This window comes from Dunckerocampus dactyliophorus, chromosome 9 (genome assembly GCF_027744805.1).
Source record: "Dunckerocampus dactyliophorus isolate RoL2022-P2 chromosome 9, RoL_Ddac_1.1, whole genome shotgun sequence".
In the NCBI taxonomy this organism is placed as follows: domain Eukaryota; kingdom Metazoa; phylum Chordata; class Actinopteri; order Syngnathiformes; family Syngnathidae; genus Dunckerocampus; species Dunckerocampus dactyliophorus.
In genome coordinates this window covers 26,910,934-26,932,283 of record NC_072827.1, presented here as the reverse complement: position 1 = coordinate 26,932,283, position 21,350 = coordinate 26,910,934, and the positions used below count along the sequence as shown (strand labels likewise).

Genomic DNA, 21,350 nt, shown 5'->3' with positions numbered 1-21,350 from the left:
GAAGCAACAATATAGTTTTTTTATTACATGTCTATTAAGTTTTAATATTATTAACCGAAGTTTCCGATTCTGTTCATTACTTTTATGGACAGAATTTCTAGACACAGCCAGGGCATTGAGGGGTTTCGGCTTGGTGGCTGCAGGATTGGGTCTCTACTTTTTGCATATGATGTTGTCCTGCTGGCTTCATCGAGCCGTGACCTTCAACTCTCACTGCATCGGTGTGAAGCGGCCAGGATGAGAATCACCATCTCCACGTCCGAGTCCATGGTTCTCGCCTGGAAAAGGGTGGAGTGTCATATCCGGGTCGGGGATGAGATCCTGCCCTAAGTGGAGGAGTTTAAGTAGCTCGGGGTCTTGTTCAAGAGTGAGGGAAGGATGGAACGCGCGATCGACAGATCGACAGGTGTGGCGTCTGCAGTGATGCAGACTCTGCATCGGTCCGTTGTGGTGAAAAGAGAGCTGAGGCAAAAGGCAAAGCTCTCAATTTACCAGTCGATCTCCGTTCCTACCCTCACCTGTTGTCATGAAGTTTGGGTCATGACCGAAATGACAAGATTGCAGGCACAAGCGGCCGAAATTAGTTTATTCTCCTTAGGGTGGCTGGGCTCTCCCTTAGAGATAAGGTCAGAAGCATTGTCATCCCGGGGAAGCTCAGAGTAGAACCTCTGCTCCTTCACATTGAGAGGAGCCAGATGAGGTGGCGTGGGCATCTGGTCAGGATGCCTCCTGGACGCCTCCCTGGGGAGGTGTTCAGGGCATGTCCAACCGGTAGAAAGCCTCGGGGAAGACCCAGGAGAGACTATGTCTCTCAACTGGCCTGGGAACGCCTCGGGATCTGCCGGGAGGAGCTGGACGAAGTGGGCGAGAGGGAAGTCTGGGCTTCCCTGCTCAGGCTGCTGCCCCCGCGACCCGACCTCGGATAAGCGGAAGAAGACGGATTTGATGGATTTAGAATAGTAAAATAAGACATCCTAGATCTGAATGAAAGAAATATTCTTATTGCATACTTTGTTCTTTACATAGTTGAATGTGCTGACAACAAAATCACACAAAAAAATATTTTTTATTCTTCTAAATTTAATTTTTTTTTTTTTTTTTAAATGTTTGGCCAATACTGTGTATGTTCTCTCAAAGGTGCCATCATAGCAGCGTTTATGTGGTGTGTGACTTACGAGGAGATGGTTATCTTGGTCCCTGTCTCCTCTTCGATCTTCTTCAAGTTGCGACCCTCCTTCCCAATGAGGCGGCCCACCAGGCTGTTGTGGGCCAGGATTTTAAGAGGGATGTCCTCTGTCCTACACATGCAACAGGTACAAACACACACACACACACACACACACACTTGTTAAGCAACACAACCGTGGTGCGTTATGGAATTTTAACATGTGATGGGCATGAAAAGGATGAAAAATTGAATTTTTTTTGCACCTACTATACCGATCATAGTAATGATGATGTAATCCATATATCTTCTGTACTGCTTGTCCTCACTAGGGTCATGGGTAAGCTCAAGCCTATCCCAGCTGACTTCAGGTGAGAGGTGGGGTACATTGATGATATAACAATAATCATCATCATCATCATAATAATGAAGTTGTATTTCTTATTAGTATTATTCACGTTTAATTATATACAGTATGTATATGTTGTATTTATAGTTAACAATTATGATGTAATTGAATTATTATTTCTATCCATTTTCTATGCCACATCTCCTCACAAGCGTCACAGGTAAACTGGAGACTATCCCAGGTGTTTTTGTAATAATAACAATAATAATATTAATAATAATAGTAATAATGATAATAATAATAATAATAAATAATAATAATGCAGTTGTATTTCTTCTCATTATTATTTACATTTACATTATATGTTTGTCATATTTATAGTTATGATGTAACTGAGTTACACCGAAAAACTTTACATTTTTTTTTATTTTACCCTTGATCTTAATTGTAATTTGATTATAATTATATTACATGCTATTCATTAAATTATTATTACTACTCTTATTATTTTGTATTGTAATTTTTTTTAATTATAATATGACTTCATTATGGTTTAATTATATTTTATTTATGTAACTGTAAAAGAATACTGATTTTAACATTTTAGCATAATCTAATTATTACATTTATATTAATTATATTCAGTTATTATTTTTTATTATATTATGATTATTAAATTACTATTACCAGTCGGCATGCATGTTTTTGGGCATGTGGGAGGAAACCGGAGTACCTGGATAAAACCGACGCACGCATGGGAAGAACATGCAAACTCCACACAGAGATGCCCAACATGTGTGGCCAACATGCCAACCACTTGGCCATCCTGCGGCCCATTCATTCAGGAATTAATGAATATTCAATTATTATGAGATTATTATTATTATTTCTACTACAATGCCACTACATTTTTATGCATTTGTACAGTGTGTCCACAACGTCTCTTAACAATATAAAAAATATATTACAAAAGCAATTGAACAGATATGTTAATCAAATTTGTTCTGTGCACTCAGTGCTTATCAAAGCTTTTAATTTTGTTTCCCCCAGGTACTCTGTTGATTAAATAGGTTCTGTCAAATAAAAGGGATGGCCCAATTCCCTTGCCACTTCGTCCACCAGCTATAACTACCCTGGACTACTTTCCATAGGGTTATGTTACAGCGATCATGTATCGAACAAAGATAAATAGATACTTTATTAATCTCCAAGAAAAAATTCACACGGGTCATTAACGCCCATTGCCATCATTGATGAGGGAATGCTAAAGCGAATATGGTAAGAAAAAAATCCCAAAATACATTTGTTACCCTGCATTAAAGTATGTTTATTCTATTTAACGCCTTAAAGCAAACAAAAAAAAACATGGCTTTAACAACCGTCCCTTGGTTTTAACTATGAAGAGACAGGATGGTCACACCCTGAGAAAGTTGTGCACATTTCACCAGTATTTCATTTAAAAGCATCCTAACCAACAACAAAGAGTGTTGAGTGTTGGATGCTCAGCTCTGACAGAAGCTCCTCACAGAGTAAGAAAAGTGCCAAACCCAATTAGATATGTCGGCCATCTTTCTTTACCACTAAGCCGTGGTCACGTGTTGGCCTATGTGAGTGTGTTGTGTTTACTGTGTTAGTGGTCCAAGGGGGGGTAAATGCACGCTGAGATTAAAAAGTGTGCAGGCAGGTTAAAGGATAAGATTATAGCCTGCAGACGTTATGGCTAATCTCCTCCAGGAAGCTCGCCACATTGGAGTGAATGTGAATTTAATTAAGACTCACGTCTTGGTCTCGTTGGCCTCCTTCTGCATGATGTCCAGGATCATGCGACAGGCCGACGAACAGCCTTCAGGAGAGGAGTGGATGGTGATTGGTTTCTCTGCCGCCCCTGCATTTTCCTTCCGATGGATGTCAACTCTGACAGAAAGACAATCACAAAGAGAATTTTTAAAAATCTGTGCATTTCAATGGTGACACAAGATGACATATATAGAGCATGGTTCCAAAAAACAGTCAAAATGAAAATTATTCAGCAACAACAAACCATGATGCAAGGAGTTTTGCGACTGTGCAACTTCCTGTATACAGTTTCTGGAATTAGCAACATGGCAGATGCATTTGCATTACATTTTACAAAAAAACCTCATGTGATGTCATCCAGAAATTGAAACACCCCTTTAGATCTAATTTTCCAAGTAGTAAGTTTCAAACCAAACTGAATCTGGATTTGATATCAATAAAAATGCTCACATTACGGTAAAAATGCACAAATGATTACAATTTAAATAATTTTAATATTTCTTTTCAAATGTGCGAGGAAATAAAATAATAAAAATCTATTATTGTATTTTCTGAACTATAAATTGGAAAATAGGGTAATTGTTCAGGATTCAGAACTTTAACATGTACAGAAATATGTAGTTTAGTCAATTTTATTTCAAATGGAATTAAATTTGATCTGTATATCCAGGGTCAGAATGTGTATTGTCAAATAAAGCTGACACAAATTGTTACAAGTACGTCTGAATTAAGTTTTTGTGAGAATAAATTCATTAATTTAAAAAAGGTAATTGAAATAATCCAAATTCCCAAAACATATTTTAAAATATTGTTTTCTTAATATTTAAGTGGCAAAAAAAATCTGTCAGATCAAGTTTGCCTTGAACAAAATTTGCCTGTGCATGCATGGTCAGAAGTTCAGAGATTTGATCCCATTTTAGAATTGGTTACAACTTTTCATTTTCAGAGACATAAATTCGGTCAAACTTAATACATTTTTCGTAATATCAACGTAAACTGAATCTGCATCTGATCCAGACTGCAAATTTAGCATCCATGTATGATAGAATGTCATTTGCAACATGATCAGAGGCTTGTACCTTGACACAGACCAGGTTGTAATTTGTGTTTATGAAGGATCTGCTTACATATGGTTCACTTTCATCCAAAATAAATTTTGGTTTAAATTGAATGGAGATTTGATCGCAATGATCTCCTTTTAGCGTTACATAATAGTCGTTCACTCACTGGTTACATGTGACAAATGTCAAAAGCCTTGGTGGAGGTCTGCTCTGTTTTCTAACTTATGAATTCAAACATAAAAAGTTGCAGAAAGCAGTTGATTGTTATTCTTTTTCCTTACTTTGACTGTGTCTGCTTGGTGACGTTCTTAATGGTCAGTCCTTCCTTGCCGATGATGGCTCCCACGAACTGGGTGGGCACGAGCATGCGCAAGGGGAAGTCGTGTTGCTGGCGAGGCCGCGGGACGCTGAAGCCTCCAGAGGGCCCGGGCTGAGGGGGTCCTTGGTCCCGTGACAATCGGCCACCACCGCGTCGACTTCGAGAAGCCTGGACGGGCGGAGCGGCATCTGAGTCCATGATGTAGGACACCTTGAAAGAGTAGTCGTCACACTGCTGGCCTGTCAGCTTCTCGATAGCTCTGCAGAACGGAGGAACAAAGAGAAAGTTTTTGACAAGGCAGAGGGGGGGCTACTGAGGAGGTAGTCAAAAGAAACTGTCATACGTTCATAAAATATATCACACTTAATTTTGGCACACAAAAAAAAACATTTCCAAACATGTACAGTATGTATCAGATTGATTTTGCAATTGAATCGCTGCTCTGTACGAAATATAAAAAAGCTATGACAAATTTTTTAAAAGCTCTGCATGCAAATAATGGCAGGAAAGTAAAATAAAACTGTCTGTGTTCTGTTTGTAAATGACAAAAATTCTCCACTTACTCTTTAGCTTCCTCCTTGGTTGCGTACGTAACATTCACCACTGCGGTTTCTGTGTCAGTGTTGACTGAAAGAACAGGAAGACAATACAAGCATGATATTATCAAGGTTAAGTGCTAAACAAGGATTTTCCTGAACAAGTATACATGCAATTACATAATCATAACATCCTATAGCCCACTGCAGCCCAGCTCTATTTAACAGGTTTAAGCACCAATAGAAACACACATTAACATTTCTTGAAAACACTTTACGTGCACACTTTCAGTTATTCCTTGATGTACAGTATCTGTTTTACAGCAACCTGACTTCATTTTTAAGAACTGTCATGAAGACAGTGTGTAGTAGTTTGGTGTATGTTTACAGCAGTGACGTGGGATGAGGTTCATGGCTGGTGAGGCACTAACTCCTTTGGAATTTTTATTTTAAATGTTAATACAGGGTGTTCATTAAGAGGATAACCAAAAAAAAAAGAGGAGAATAATAGAGGAGAAAAAACGTTTTCAAAAATGTTGTCAGATACTTCTTAAACCAGGGGTGGGCAAACTGCGGCCCGCGGGTCATATTAGGCCTACCACGCATCTCAGTCTAGCACATCACACATTTCCAAATTCCTTTTTTTAAACTTTCAACATGGAAAGTGTCGCGAGCAACATGACATGCAGTGCTAACGTGGCATGCTTGAGCCGCCAAAATAGTCATGCAATCTAGCTTGTCCAAAAAAGCCATCCAAACAAGACACGTCAACACATACGACGCACAAAGTAACCTACCTACTGCATCATGTGGGCATACAAATAAATATCTATGTGCAATACCCATGCCAAAAAACCACCCACATAGTCCTGCCGCAAGGCATGCTGGGTAGCTTGTGGTACTCTTTCTCCCAACATTTAACTAGATTGCAAAATATGTTGATGAGGTTGTCAGAGAAGTAAACGAGGAGGAGTTAACATACTCTTGATATCCAATGTTTTATTGTCCATAGTTCATTGTGTTGCTGCAGCTGGACTGCCCAGCATACCTTGCAGGCAGTTGGAAATGACGGTCTTAAGTTACGTGCTATGTTTAGCGTCTCCAGAAAAGGTTCTAATAATTTGCTGTAAAAGTCTGATCACCTCCTAGTGAGTTTGGGTATAATCCTCCATCTTGGCAGTGAAATTCATTCATTCATTCATTCATTCAGCAGAGCATAAAACTATATTGAGTGCATTTGAAAGCAGCAGAAAGAAAAACAAAAACAAACTAAAACACTGTCTTTTCCTCTGTGGAAGGACCTCAGAGCAAGCATCATGCACTTCACTATCACTATCATAAATGTTTCTGCAACATAAGATTATTGGCCACATGCTGACAAACAGAAACTAAGCTGAGAGGCCACACTCACTGTGGCCTCTCCTTCGGTTTCTCCCCAGTATTTCATCAGGAATTGTGCAAATTCAGCGATGTTAAGAAAATGTTTAAAATGATTGAAATCGTACACAAAATACATTTATAATACAGTTCAATGGACCAATATTAATATTTAGTTTGTTATTATTTGTTTTTTGTGAAGCTCTGCCTCACCTGACCGCACGTCACTGGTTTACAATCTTGGCATTTCTCACTGTGATGTCTGTGTGGGCGGGGCTACAGCTCACACAGTACATTAGGAGTGTTTCAGAAGACAAGTACACACAGAGTGTTGCTTGCACAGCCAGCACACACACACACACACACACACACACACAAGAGAAGAGTTCTGTACCTTGTTCCACGTTTTCGACAGTACCATATTGAGCTAGCAGGCCATCAAAATCCTAACAAAGAGATGAAAGTGTCAGTAAGTTAGTACAAAAAAAATGAACAAAAATGAGTAAAAATGGCCCAATAACATACAAGCACTTGGACATACTAAAACAAAGTACACCTGGGATATTTAACTGCCGGCCCGTGGGCCAAATCGAGACCGTCAATGAAATCAGACAGGCCCAAGAGTTCAGTTCAAAACTTTGGAGCAACATCCTGTCGTGCAAAGGATCTTTTACTAGTGTTTGTGTATAAGCCTGTCACGATAACAAATTTTGCTGGACGATAATTGTCCTACAAATTATTGTCGATAATCGATATTATTGACAACATTTTTGGGGACCATTTTTTTTCATTGATCATATGGCAAAATAATGAGAGCACCCATCAAAAGCAATAAACTTTAATTTCTCAAGAATTAACATTGTAATTGGAATGTCAAGAGCTTTTAAATAAATTAAACATACAAAAAATGCCTTAAATAAAAATAAAAATGCACTTAAATTATAACCCTAAACAATACAAAATAGACAGTCTCTGTTAAGAAAAAAAACACTCCGATAAAAACGACGCGCGCACACGCACACACACACGCGCGCGCACACACACACACACACACACACACACACACAGTTATGCAGTGTATTGTTCCTAATGTAGAGGGTCATATTTGAGCTGGACCACACATCTGTAGTGACGCCCTAAAATGCAATGTTTGTGATGTTCTTCAACACGTCTTCTTTCACTCGGTTATACAGTTCAGGAATTGCTGTTTGTGACATGTTGCACATGTATACGGTCTCCCAGGCAATTCGTACCGTGTCAAACATTTCTAACATTTCCCGAAATGTTGGCTTTTCAACCAGTATTGAAAGGTTGCATTTCTTTTGCAATGTGAGCGAGCACCATTTTGCTCTGTTTTGTTTTATATTTACTTTGCCGATCGACCGCCTCAGTAAGCCTTGACTGTCGGGACGAAGGTTCTGCTGCTCCGCACACTGGAGCTGTGGCATTCGGCATAGAAACCATGGCTTTTGTGCCTTCGTTCATATTAGCGTTTGCTTGCTGCTAGCACTCGGTGCATCCACTCACTAGTAGCCCCCCCTCCACGTACTGGGGGACAAAGAGGCTGAATGAGAGGAGGGTTCACTCTTTCAGTTCATTCCACTATAGAATCAATGCACAAAGACATATGCAGAGTGAACCCTTGTACTGAGTGAACCCTTGTCATCCAGCCAGTGTGGCAACAAACTAGCATACATGCACATGTCAATTTAACGCGGCGGCTGAATTACCCACTCCGTTTTTTTTTCATCGTTTGATTAATCAATTTATCGATTATCGTTACAGGCCTATTTTTTTTTTAAATATGTGCAATTTCCTGGGAAAATAGCCTGTAATGTGTCAACATACCCTTTAGTAAGTAGGTTACTGTGTTCCTGGCTGTCAGCAAAACCAGAAAGTAGGCTGGGAATCTCAGGGTACCTCACAATACGATACATGGCTCACGATAATGATAATATCTCGATACGGTGATAGGGTGAAACAAATCAAGAACATGTATTTCATAGTTTGTCTTTTGCAGTCTTCAGCTGGGATAGGCTCCAGCTCACTCGTGAAGACGGATGGATGTTTTGCAGCATATTTTAACCAGAATACAATCAGCAATGGTGCAAAAGTGTTGAGACTGTTTTAGTGACAGTGACACTGTTTTCAACTCATCTCATGTCTCTCAAGTAGATCAAATGTATTAAGCAGAACAAAAATAAATATTGATTGTAGTGTAGTAGTAGTAGTAGTAGTAGTAGTAGTAGTAGTAGTAGTGATATAAGAGATACAGTATAAGAGACAGAGAATAACCCCCATAAGGTTGAGCAACATGAGCATTTAAATACAACAACCAACATTTCTCTTACTTGGCACAATCTTCTCCGCGAGCGTGGTGACGAAGGAGGTGGCTTTGTTGTGCTGCCCGTGTGCCGTATTTTCGTAATACACTTCTTACATTCTGCGTGTGAGTCCCGCGTCTGAGTCCACTGTTGTTTTAATTTCAACTTTAGCGGCGCATCTTTCAGTGTCACTTCGCCATCCGGGGCGGCGTTAACGTGGCATTTGTTTGGATTTTCTTTCTCTTCGTTTTTTCCCCCATCCAATTGTCTGCCGCTGTCGCAAGGACTGGCTCCTGGATGACATGTAAAATGGCGACTCACTGAGGTTGAACGATGGGAGACGTTTATAGCGGCTGTATTTTAATAATAACAGAGTGTATCGATTATCCATCGTAGGGTTAAATATTGCGATAGTTCGATATACCAATTTTTCGTAACACCCCTAGTGGAAAGGATTTTTTTTTTCATGGACCTTAAAAAATACGGAAAACATACGGGAATGAGGGGACCCCGTGAAAGAAGGGCAAAATAGGGGATTTTCTCTGGGAAAACAGGACGGTTGACAGGTATGACACACCTCTAGTGCTCTAGGGGCTGAGCCCCCCCATCTTTCAATCCTAGTGACGCCATTGCACTGGACTAAACAAAAAGACGCTTGAGTCAACAACATGAATGCTGCAAATACAGAACTAATGACAAGCCACTGAGTAATTTTCAAGGAAATACTGTTAATGCGCTACCTCATACTGTTTGACCGCACACACACACACGCACACACGCACACGCACACACGCACACACGCACACACACACAACTCACCTCCCACTGTAGATGAGGGGGAATGTTCCGGATCTGGATCTTCCGACTCCTGCGGAGATGAGAGACACAGATGCTGTGAATTTAACAGACCTGAAGCACGCAAACGTACACACTTGAGAATCATCAGCTACCTGCCTACTTCCATATCTATCCATCTATAAATCTCACTTGTGTCCATCAGAAGTGAACTACAACACTTTTCCCCTTCAGAAACCCATATAGAACTAATTGAAGTGTCACACACAACTTTGTTTCTTGGGCAAAATCTTCTTATTTATCCTTAAACTGAGGGATGTAGCTAAAGGTGCTTCATAAACCTTCCGAAGTTTTTTTTTTTTTTGCAGGAGATATTATGTCTTCCACGGATAGTTACTCTTGTCTCCATAAACTCCAGATCCACTTCAGTTGCCAAGGTTACACTTCACTCAGATCATCATCATCATCATCAGGTACCTGCATCATTGCCAGGCTTAGTTTTCGCCTCCAAAATACAATGGAGTCTCCAAAAGTTTGAATTTCAGTAAAATGTAAGAAAAATGATAAGAAAAAAAGAAGCAGGCTCAACAAGAAGTGTACTTTAGTCCGGCATGACCATGTGTGCCATCCAGGCCAAGTGTGATGCTTTTACATCAACTTATGTTTACAATTGCGGGACATAAGATGTTTAGAAGATCACATGACATTATGTCATCTTGAGCGTGAACATTTTTTTTTGGTTGTTTCAATTTCAACTTACATTTTCGTTCCGCCACACAAGACGTCGGCAAATAACGGGCAAGCATCATAGCATCAGCGCATGTTGCGTGTTGTAGCATTATTGCAGGATGTGAGAAAAGAACAAAAAATGTGACCTGCGTCTCAATCTTTTTGTCCAGTATCACTTTGCGCGTAGGCACTCGTTATTCAAGTTAAGATGTTAACAACAATGTACAGTAAATAAAAGTTTTACGACAGTAACAGTTTGACCCTGGAACAGATTATTTCCATTATTTCGTGTGGGAAATTTGAAAAAACAGGTGATGCATTTAAGCTGAAATTGAAATAACTGACAGAGAGACATAGCACTACTATAAATGCACAGAACCTAAGGGCACCATGCAAGGTTCACGCACACTAATACGGAACATGAGCTGGAAGGTTAGATCTGTGCTACTGATGATATGGTGTTGCAATAGTAATCGTACTTGCAAAAGACGCCCGGTTACATTACAGACACTCTTACTTCCAAATTAAACCAAATGATTTAACAGCAAGACATTTAACACACAAACAGGTATCAACAAAAAAAGTGATTTTTCTGAGGACTGTAGTGTTTTTTGTATCTGTAACTCCAATGTCAAATGTTTCACATAGGAATGCATGGCAAAAATAACAACCACACCCGTCGTCGTTATAAAGTTCACCAACAAGAACGGCATTGCTGAAGCGGAGAAGGCTGAAAGGAACAAACATCTACATAAACGAGCATTTGACAAAAGACAACGCCGACATCACCAAGAAAGCACGAGACTTAAGTGAAAAAGGGAAAATTCAAGGCACTCGGAGGGCCAACTCAAGTTAAATGCCGGAAAAAACGGAAGAAACCAAAGTACTTCTCGTCAAACACGTGAAGGAACTGGACGAATATTAAATAACGGAAAATGAAGAGACAACAAAGAATGATAGAGTATGACGGAATAAAGTCATTGATGACGACTATAACACTACAACACACAAAAGATGGCTGAAAAAGAAGATCTGGAACTCGACTCTTCTGGACAATGACAAAGATCAGTACAGTAATTTCTCTTCCAACATTAGTCACAACTTCTTTTACTACATGGAGGAACAGTACAGCAGGACATTTGACACAAAACAATTAGTCTCAACGGCAGAAGGTTGCATTGCCAATGTCAATAAAAGTAAGCAATATATCTCATTCATCGATCATTACTAAGTTATTGTTAATTCTGTCATTTTTTTCACTTATTTATTTGTCCTTTATTTAACCAGGAGAACCTCATTGAGATTAAAAATCTCTTTTTCAAGAGTGTCTTTCATTGCCAGTATTTGTATTGAATCTCTGTTTTAAATTATATTATTTGTATTTATTATTAACTTAAATATTAATTTTATTATTTACTTATCATTTTTTTCTTCATCGCCGCACAAGCTATATTCTAGTTTTTTTTTAACTATTTGCTTATTTGTTCCTTTATATTTAATTTTTTTTTTATTTCTTATGTTCCATTTATCTATTCATTATTTTTTAATATATATTTCTATTCTCATTATTCACTTACCCATTTTATTTTTCCAACATGTCTTTTTCCCCTTCATCACTTTTCCTTCATCACTGCATAAGCTATCATATTATTTCATATTTATTTATTATATGTATGCATTCTTTTCTCTTCCCACTAGAAAATGGTGAGACTTAAACAAAAGAAACGAACAAAGTTTTAACGACACAATGCAAAACACAGGAATTATTATACGTGTGAGCGTGTTAAACACGTAGTGTGAACAAATCCAGTCATTGCCGAGGCACAGAGAAGGAGTAGGATTAAATAACGTCTTCTTCCTACTCTTTTTCAGATATGCGTTATTATATTCCTTAACGTAAACTTTGAGGGAACTATGAAGGAACACTCAGATAATAAGATAACGCCACCAGCTGCGATTTTATGCAACAACTTAAGACATTAAACATCAACATTTCATCTAGTCGCCGTCATAACTCTTGTTTTATATTTCGATGGAAATCCCACACTTTCCAAAATAGACTGCATATAATATTTGGCTAATTATCAATATCATTTTTTTTAATCATTGTGTTTTATAACAACAATTCTGTGTTATAACTTCAAGCAAAAATAAATAAATAAATACCACAACCCACAAAGTGTGAGAAACAACACCGCAAGTAGCACATTAAATATGTGAGAGCTGTTGATGAAAGAAGCAGAGATGCTCATATGGAGACAAAAAAAAAAAAAAGCACCACCATCACGCAGCAGCTCAGCACCAACACTAAAAAAAACTCCTTGGAAGAACAATTAGTAGACATTCCAGGAGCTGAAGTGATGGATGGATTGACAGTGGGAGAAATTAGCGCCGTCTGCGGTCGGCTTGAAACACATTCCTTCATCAAGGTTTGTTTTTTTTATTTTTTGCATCTTTCCTTGTAAGCGTGTGTGCACGGAAAACAGCACAGGTTGGAGTTTCCGGGAAAGACGGGAGCTGGCAGCGGCACACGAACGAATGACTCCTTCTCTGATTGTGCTTCTCAAGGAAAAAGCATCACCCAGATTTAGACATTCCACTCCACACCTCATTCATCCAACAACACCGCAAACAAATTAAAGTTTGATGTGTTTGACATATGCACTTTCCTGCTACTACTCCACCATTCTGGGCTTTAAATTGGAATTTTGCAGGGGATGACACTCACCACTGTTCAAGGAAATCAAAACTGGTCATACCAGAGTGTTTAACATGTTCTAGTCATGCAAAGGCACAACAGAACGTGTCAGAGTATGGCACTAAGAGACCATTTTGTCCATTCATGTCTGCTTGGATCTTGCATTGATTGTGCTAATTGACAACATTGATCCGTGCTGATGTGCTGCAATGCAGACCGCTTGAACTCCAGAAAGCAATTCCCTTACAAATAGCTTGTGAATTCTAAGAGGTGAGGACTTCAGCAGGATAAAATATCACAATGCCATCACTGCCATTACAGACTCCATTCTACATATATTAATTAAAATACTGTATGTGTGCAGTATAGGGATTACGTGACATCTAGTGCAGTGGTGTCCAAAGTGCAGCCTGGAGGCTATTTGCAGCTGTTTTTTTATCGGCCCGTGGCACATTATTTAACAAAACAACTAAAAAAAAAAACAGCAAAAATGGAAAAATCGGCAGTAATTTGACAAAAAATAAAGTCAATTATGAGAAAAAAGTGGTAATCTAGTGAGAAAAAGTCGTAATTTGAAGAGAAAAACATCCTAATAGCGGCATAAAGTTGAAATATTAAAGAAAACAAACATTTTTATGTCATAATATAATATGAGAACCGAACAATACAAGAAATTGCTGTAATTTTTTGGGAAAATTAGTTTGCAGAAAAAGTTACAATGTTACGGGAATAAAGTCATAATTATGCGGAGAAAAATTTACAAAGAGAAACTTGCAGCAGTAATTTTACAAGAATAGCGTCAAAATATTAAGAGAATAAAGTTGTATTCTAACAAGAAAAAAAGTCACAATTTTGACGAGAATAAAGTCGTAATATGAGAAAAATACCATTTTAGTAGTATGGAGTTTAAATAGTTTGAAAGAAAAAGTACGCTATTATGAGAAACCATCATAACAAAATAAAGTTTTTTTTTAATGAAGGAATTTTCTGAAAATTAGGTTGGGGAAAAACTTATAATATGGGAATAAAGTCGTAACATTACAAAAAGAAATTAATAACACCACAAGAGGCACGCTACACTGTATGTGAACCGGGAAATGTAAGCGAACAGAGGCAACATATTTGCAAACATTTTAGGCGGAAACCGAAAGACACGCTAATCTGGGCGTAAGCTAACGAAGGTTCCGCTGTATGACTGTAAAGTCATCACTGTAGCTCACATAGCTATGCTAGTGTTGTTGACGTTTGTGTCCTCCTGTCCCACTCTTTAGGGTTACGTTGTTGTATGCGACATGACATCTATTATGTTGGACAAGTGCAGAGTTACAGTGTCTGTCAAAAGCCAAGGTGTGAACTCCAGTCACACGACTTGAACTTGACTCAGACTCGAGTCACAATTTCGATCACTTTGGACTCTGCTTCACAATATCATCAAAGACTTGCAACTCGACTTGGACTTGGACATCAATGACTCAGACTTTGACTTTGAAAATACAGTGAATGTCTTGAGTAAAATGTGCCCCCAGTCAACGTATTCAACTAACGTAATCGTTAGGTAATGTCCAGCATATTTTCCCTTTGAATCCGCCTCATTGAATCCATCTATTAACGTCCAATCAGGTTTAAGAACAAACAACAAATGGGTGGATTGGATAAATCCTGAATGTATTCGGCATTAAAGCCACATACACACATAAGTGTGTTTCCTGTACGGCTTACTCAAAGCACTTTTAAACTGTCTAAATGTCAACGCTTTATCAAGGCTAGATTGTGTCCAATACACTATTGGGGGAAAAAAATACAGTTGTTGACAATTAGTATATAAGAAAAATATGGTAAATACAAACAGAGAGCCGTAAATGTGCAGCAACAGAAGTCTTGAAATACTTCAAAGCACTACAACTGCAGCGCATTTCAGCTACTGTAGTTACCCTTCACTCACAACATCATTTGACAGCTTTAGCTTCTTAACTTCGTTTGTTTAATTGAGTGGGCTGAAATACGCATTGAAGCCCTGCAAACAACTCTAAACAGTAGCGTTAGCATAGAAGCTAATGGGAAACAGGTGTCCTGGTCCAATTATAGACCACTAAAGCAGGTGATCCATGATCGCCATGGCAACGGCAGAAACGCTTTTCATTGGCATTTATTCTGAAATTATTGGTTTAAGGTCTTATCGTCTTAGTAAGAACAACACATTGGTCTTAACATGTGTTTTGTTCACAAATATGCAGCTTGCTGGATTGACATCTTTTTGGAAAAAGTGACACTTCATCTTATTTTAAGCATGCCTGTGGCTGCACGCTAAGCAGAACATCCCCGCCTGTCTGTCTGTCTATGTGCAGAGAGACCCATAACACTGTGGGCTGTTTACACACAAGGTGAACCCAGAGCCCTTCCTCGGCTCCTCCTTTCTCCGAATGCCAGACGAGGAGGATACAAACTGAATGGTCACTTAATGTTTGGTAAATGTGACCGAGTCTGCCTGCTGCTGGTGAGCAGCCAACAAGGGAAGGAGGTAGAAATCCTCTCAATTTGGCCTTTAAGTATAATTCGAGGGTGGCCGCGCTCATTTGAAAAGCTAATATTTACAGCTCCCACCTGCAGCAGCTGAAACACCGTGTGTCTGCGCATGGACAAGCCCAGGAATTTGGACGGTGTTCGCCCAGCAACAAGACGATGAACATCACTGACAGACACTCTGTGGAGGATTGACACTTTCAAAAAAAAATGTCACTCGTCTGTGCCAAGGAGGCTTATTTGTCTACGAGCTGAGCTAGGACTATAAATCACATGATCAGTGGTTGTTATAGGACTCACGCTGACTGTATTCATGTGTACTATTTTAAGTAACCTCAACCGCAACCTCAATGAATTATCGTCAAACTTATTTATTTAAAACTACACAATTAATGGCAGAAAAAATGTTTTATTCAAAGCAATGTGCCCCAGACTGCTGTATTTATCCATCATTGTTAATCTACTAAATGATTGTTTTTGTAAATTATTTTACAGAGATAAATAAGTTAATGATGTTATAGTCACAACGAGGAAAGTCGAGAGTTTGTATGATTATTCTTTTATGAACTGCCTGATTTGTTTTGCATAATATGATCATTTTTCTTATTGTTGTTGTTTATGCTGATATATGCATTTTTTTTATTGTTTAACTACTTGCATTATAAAACTGGCACAAGAGAAAAGTCAAGAAAGAAAGCACTGCAAATTTACAGTACAGTGGAACCTTGGTTAGCGTCCGCCCCGGTTAGCGTGTTTTTCCGTTAACGTAAAAAAAAAATGACGCCAAAATTTTGTCTCGGTTTGCGGACATTTTCCAATTAGCGTACAATATGAAGCGCCTCTTGTTGTGTTAATACACTGCGCGAGTCCACCTGTGTTCTAAATTTATTTGATCACAAAACATCCTGTTAGCATCCTTAGCTTGCTGCCGCAATAACCCAAAATGGAGCTAAAGAAAGTTGCAAGTGCCGGCATTTTGATAAAGAAGGTGAAAAACACTTGAACTCAAGAAAAAAAACGACAAAACAGGAAGGTGGTTTTGAAGAGGAAGGTGTTGATCTCGCTGCCACATCGTGTCCTTTAAAAGAGTTTCTCACCTGCTTTATCAAAATCCATTTTGTGTTATCGAGGTGTAAAAAACAAGACATAACTCATGGCAAAACCTGAAGGTGGTGTTGGACAGGTAGATGTTGATCTCGCTGCCACATCGTGTCTTTGGGACATCATGCCTTCAATGAAGGTCAAAGTAACCTTAAATTTTTATTTATCCCTTTTATTCATCATTTGTATGCATTTCAAATTGTTTTCTGTATGTAAAATTATAATTATAAAACTATAAAAACATGTTTGTGTTAAACAAAATTCCTTTCTGGAAAGAATTGATTGGATCTACATTATTTCTTAAGAGAAACATTTATTTGGTTAGCGTCTGTTTTGGACCTTCTGGACGAATTAATGATGCTCAGTAAAGTTCCACTGTGTAAGACAAATTAAACGCCAGGTGGGAAAGGCTTTAATAATTTATTTAGCTGATATTTTCCCAAGAGTCTTTTGTGTTGATTACATTTTAAAAAAGTACATAAAACCTTGAGCATTTCACCATAATGAACCATAATCATTATTTTTCTTCTCAGCTGAATCAATTGCAAGCATTTTCAAAGATTTTAGATACATATGAAAGCTATTTAGATTCAGAAATATTCCAATATGTATTTTTGTTCACATATCACCGTGAATAGCGCTTCAATGTTACATAACGTCATATTTATGGAAAAATTGTGCTTCACGTGCTCATGATGTGTTACGTAAACATTGAGAAACTGAAAGCAATACACCGTGCAGCCACAACATAACATTATTGAGTTACCTTACCATATAGCTCCACAAAAGTCACAAAAATCAGAAATGGCTCTCAGTACGATGCACTGCAGCACTTCACAAACTGCCCCCACACGAATAAGCATATTGAATTAATACTTCTGACAAACTGAACATCTTGTAGAATATCTGATTGCAACCGTAAAGGTGTGCCTAATATTGTCACTGGTGTGTGATGAATGAAGTAGTTTGGAATTCTTTCTGTGAAATCCGAATGGATTCAAAACTACAAAATGGATACATCTAACGAAAACGGTTCTTTGATTTGGGGACAAAATGTCCCTTTTCCCACAGCGAATTTTAAATGTTTTCCAAAAAAAGTATTGCGTTTAATGAGGTCCCTGAAAGCCTTGTTTACATCAACCGTCCGTCCTGCCCGGTTGTGTGCGGACGGCCGTCCTGTCAGTGACAGCTCACAGGCCCAGCGGGAGGCTCACTTTGGATGAATAAAGAGACATCCCAAATAGCCTTTCAGTCCACTGGGCCAGCCCGCAGCATGCTGTCTAACAAAGCCTCCACAAACATCACTCCTAATTGTTCTTTATGCAAAAAAAACTATTTTTTACAACCTTGCTTCCTTCTGAACCCATTTAGTTGTCAACATTCTCCATTATCACAGCCTACTAGGAATATATTTGTTGCTTTCTTGCACACAAACACTTTTTATTGCGCGGTGATAGATTGATGTCCTATCAAAAAAAAAAAATCTTTTCTTCATACAGCTATACCACAGAGAGAAAACAGGAAATGAAATTCTCTTCAATACTGTTGCAACTTGTGAATGGATTTTGCCTCGTATCATTGCATGTCAGACAGGTTAATAACAAGGTCTTCATCAATATCATACAGGAAGCAACTAGTCATGTGACTGGGGCTACGCAGAAATGGACAGGCTTCATGACGCTGAAATAGAAACACACCAAAAATTCTGCTTTGGAAAAGATAAATCATGCTCACTTTTGAGTGATGGTGTCAGTCCATTCATAAAAGCACAAACAGTAAACGTATGTCTGTCCATTCAAGCACAAAAATGTTGTTAACATTGGTCGACCCGCTCTCAGGACAAACATAACGTAAACATATTTCTGTCAGTTCACATACACACATGATATAAACTTAGTATCCGACCGTTCACATGCACGCTACGCACGTTCACACAAGCACATCATGGAAACATCTGGCTGACCATGCACATACTGTACACACATATTGTAAACATCTGTCTGTCCATTTACATACACACCATGCAAATGTCTGTTCGTTCACATGTAGTCTGTCCATTCAAGCACAAAAATGACGTTCATATCAGTCAACCTGCTCACATACACACATAATGTAAACACGTCTGTCAATTCATATACATACATAATATAGACACATCCCGTTGTCCATTCACATACACACAGTTTAAATATGTCTGTTCATTCACATAACACACATTGTATAGTAGACATGACTGTCCATTCACACACAAAAGTGACTTCAAGATTGATCCCCCCCGTCACATAGTGCACACATAAAAATGTAAACATCTGTCTGTCCGTTCACACACGCAATGTAATTATCTGTCTGACCATTTAAATACACATAATCCGTCCATTCACATACAAACATATTATAAAATGTCGTCAGATATGGAGACATAAATAATGCAATCATTTTCCAATTTAAACAGACGGCTTATTTCAACATCCACCGCTCCACACACACACACACACACGCACGCACACGCAGGCACCCACGTATGCACACACAGGGAAATTACAATAATGCTCAATTTTGATTGACAGTTCATGAATTTGGTCTCATTCAAAAAACATGTGTAGCGTACCCCATATTTGGTCTCTCACAACTGAAATTTGTGGAAAAGTGAAACATTGTGAGCCTAATTTTACATGATGAATATACACATACAATATATTCATACAGGTAGGGTGACACAAAACACTCCCGTCATGAATGCCATACTAGCGACAGTTTCCTTTATAGCTTCATCCTTTAATCCATCCCCACCTGTAGCCGCAGCACACACATACAAGCGATGCACCTTCTTGACGCTCTGACACTGCAGAGCTGTGGAAGCTGTCGCTCCATGGCGCTGCTACGCATCTCATCTCAGCAGGAAGCACCCGTGCGCCCGTGTTTCCCCGCTCGCCCCTCCGCGGGTGAGAGGCTCATCAGAGTGCAGAGGCAAGCTCTCCTGCCTTTTTCTGACAGCGAAGACCAGAAGCGCAAGCTGATGGATGCATGCAACTTCAACAGCGGCGCACAGTGCCGTAGCAACGGTATGAGTAGAGAGGTTTTTTTTTTTTGCTTCCCAAAGTAAAATATTATCTACATACATCGATATATACAATATGCATATAACATGAACCAGCTAATTTATCTGAAAATCCATCCATCTAATCATACTTCAAGTTGCAGAGGTGGGGGATGGAGCCTTGTTAACTCATTCCACGGATTAGTATGTCTATGTCACGTTTGTTTGTCACATCGCACACATTAGGTCTGTCCATCCGCGTATCCCCACAATGCAAACATTATTCTGCCAATTCACATACTGTACACCCATCTGTCTGCTCACATATAGTATACACATAACAAGGTTGTCCTTTCATGTATGCAAATGCAGTACGTAAACATGTGTCCGTTCCCGCTTACAATCACACACAGCCTGTCCATTCACGTACACACATTACAATATCTGTCTGTGCAATCATATATAAACACATGCAATGTTTTGGGCCCGTGATTCTCAACTTGTGGGACTCGGTCAAGCTTGAGTGGGAGGGGAAGGATATCGAGTGTGGACTTAATGTGTGACGTCCGTCCCACACACAGCTAAATAGCGCGATATCTACTGGAGAAGAGCGTGGCATAGAACGAAAGTTCACGTTGTGTTACATGGGGGAATTCTGCACACAGTATGACGGTACCATTCAATGCCCAATTCCATCTCTTGGCCAGGCAGAGGGGTTGTCTGCAGAAGAAATGTTCCATTTATTATTCTTAAACTTGAAGTGTTGAATCAGAACAACTGGGCTCGCTGGAGTTTCAACTTCTTGTTTCACTTCTACATCCGGGTCCATGTGAAAATGCTCTGGTTCAACTCCCCAGATATAACATGTACTGAAAACCTTTACCCACACTTTTTGGATTTGAGGATAAAAACGTGTTGTTGCTGAACTGATCGTGAAACTTGTTTTGTGCTGGCGCACCGTGTTATTTGGCACTACCTCAAATTCAAACTGCACTTTGTCTTTTCATTAATGGGACTGCTTTCAATTGACTCAAAATGACACCGCCTGTGCTTAGCAAAGGCCCCTGTGCATGTGTGTGTTATATGAGGCGCAGCTTACATGCTTGGAGAAGGGAACAAGGCGGGACGTAATGCTTGCAACACAGTCAAAAGTTAGCGCCCTCTAGGCAGCCCTGTAACCGCTGGAATCTGTCTTTTTACATTTAAAACTTAAATAAATAAATGGAATTTATTAAAGTTATTTGAGAAGTTTGTTTAAAAAATTCCGCAATTTGGGTCGCCGCCTGTCAATGAAGGATGATGGTGCGTCCCGCAGCCAAACCAGTTGAGAACCACTGTTTTAGGCTTTTTAATAATTGGATGCACTCGAATGTAGAAACCATCAACTCCACAAACACACCTACAAGTGAGTTTTATAGCCCTTATTCATTTAATATACAGTCGTCGCTCGCTCAATCGCAGTTCGAACATCTGTTGCTCTCTCTACCGTGGTTTTTCAAAAATTAATTAATAAATGGGCGCTGTTTTGCGGTTGACTATTAT

At 39.1% G+C, this 21,350-nt stretch overlaps 1 protein-coding gene across 4 annotated transcripts in view; it reads right to left on the bottom strand.

Annotated features, from left to right (window-relative positions):
• The window catches only part of igf2bp2a (insulin-like growth factor 2 mRNA binding protein 2a), a 75,722-nt gene that overhangs the window by 26,651 nt on the left and 27,721 nt on the right, over positions 1–21,350 (bottom strand). For all 4 annotated transcript variants that reach the window (XR_008572413.1, XM_054786609.1, XM_054786608.1 and 1 more), the window contains 6 exons: positions 9,748–9,796; positions 6,999–7,050; positions 5,255–5,318; positions 4,654–4,950; positions 3,294–3,428; positions 1,176–1,298 (listed from right to left, as the gene is read on the bottom strand). Coding sequence is in view for 3 of the 4 variants with exons in the window: in XM_054786609.1 (XP_054642584.1) it covers positions 1,176–1,298; positions 3,294–3,428; positions 4,654–4,950; positions 5,255–5,318; positions 6,999–7,050; positions 9,748–9,796 (720 nt within the window). In the remaining variant the exon portion in view is untranslated. The remainder of the gene's footprint in view (positions 1–1,175; positions 1,299–3,293; positions 3,429–4,653; positions 4,951–5,254; positions 5,319–6,998; positions 7,051–9,747; positions 9,797–21,350) is intronic.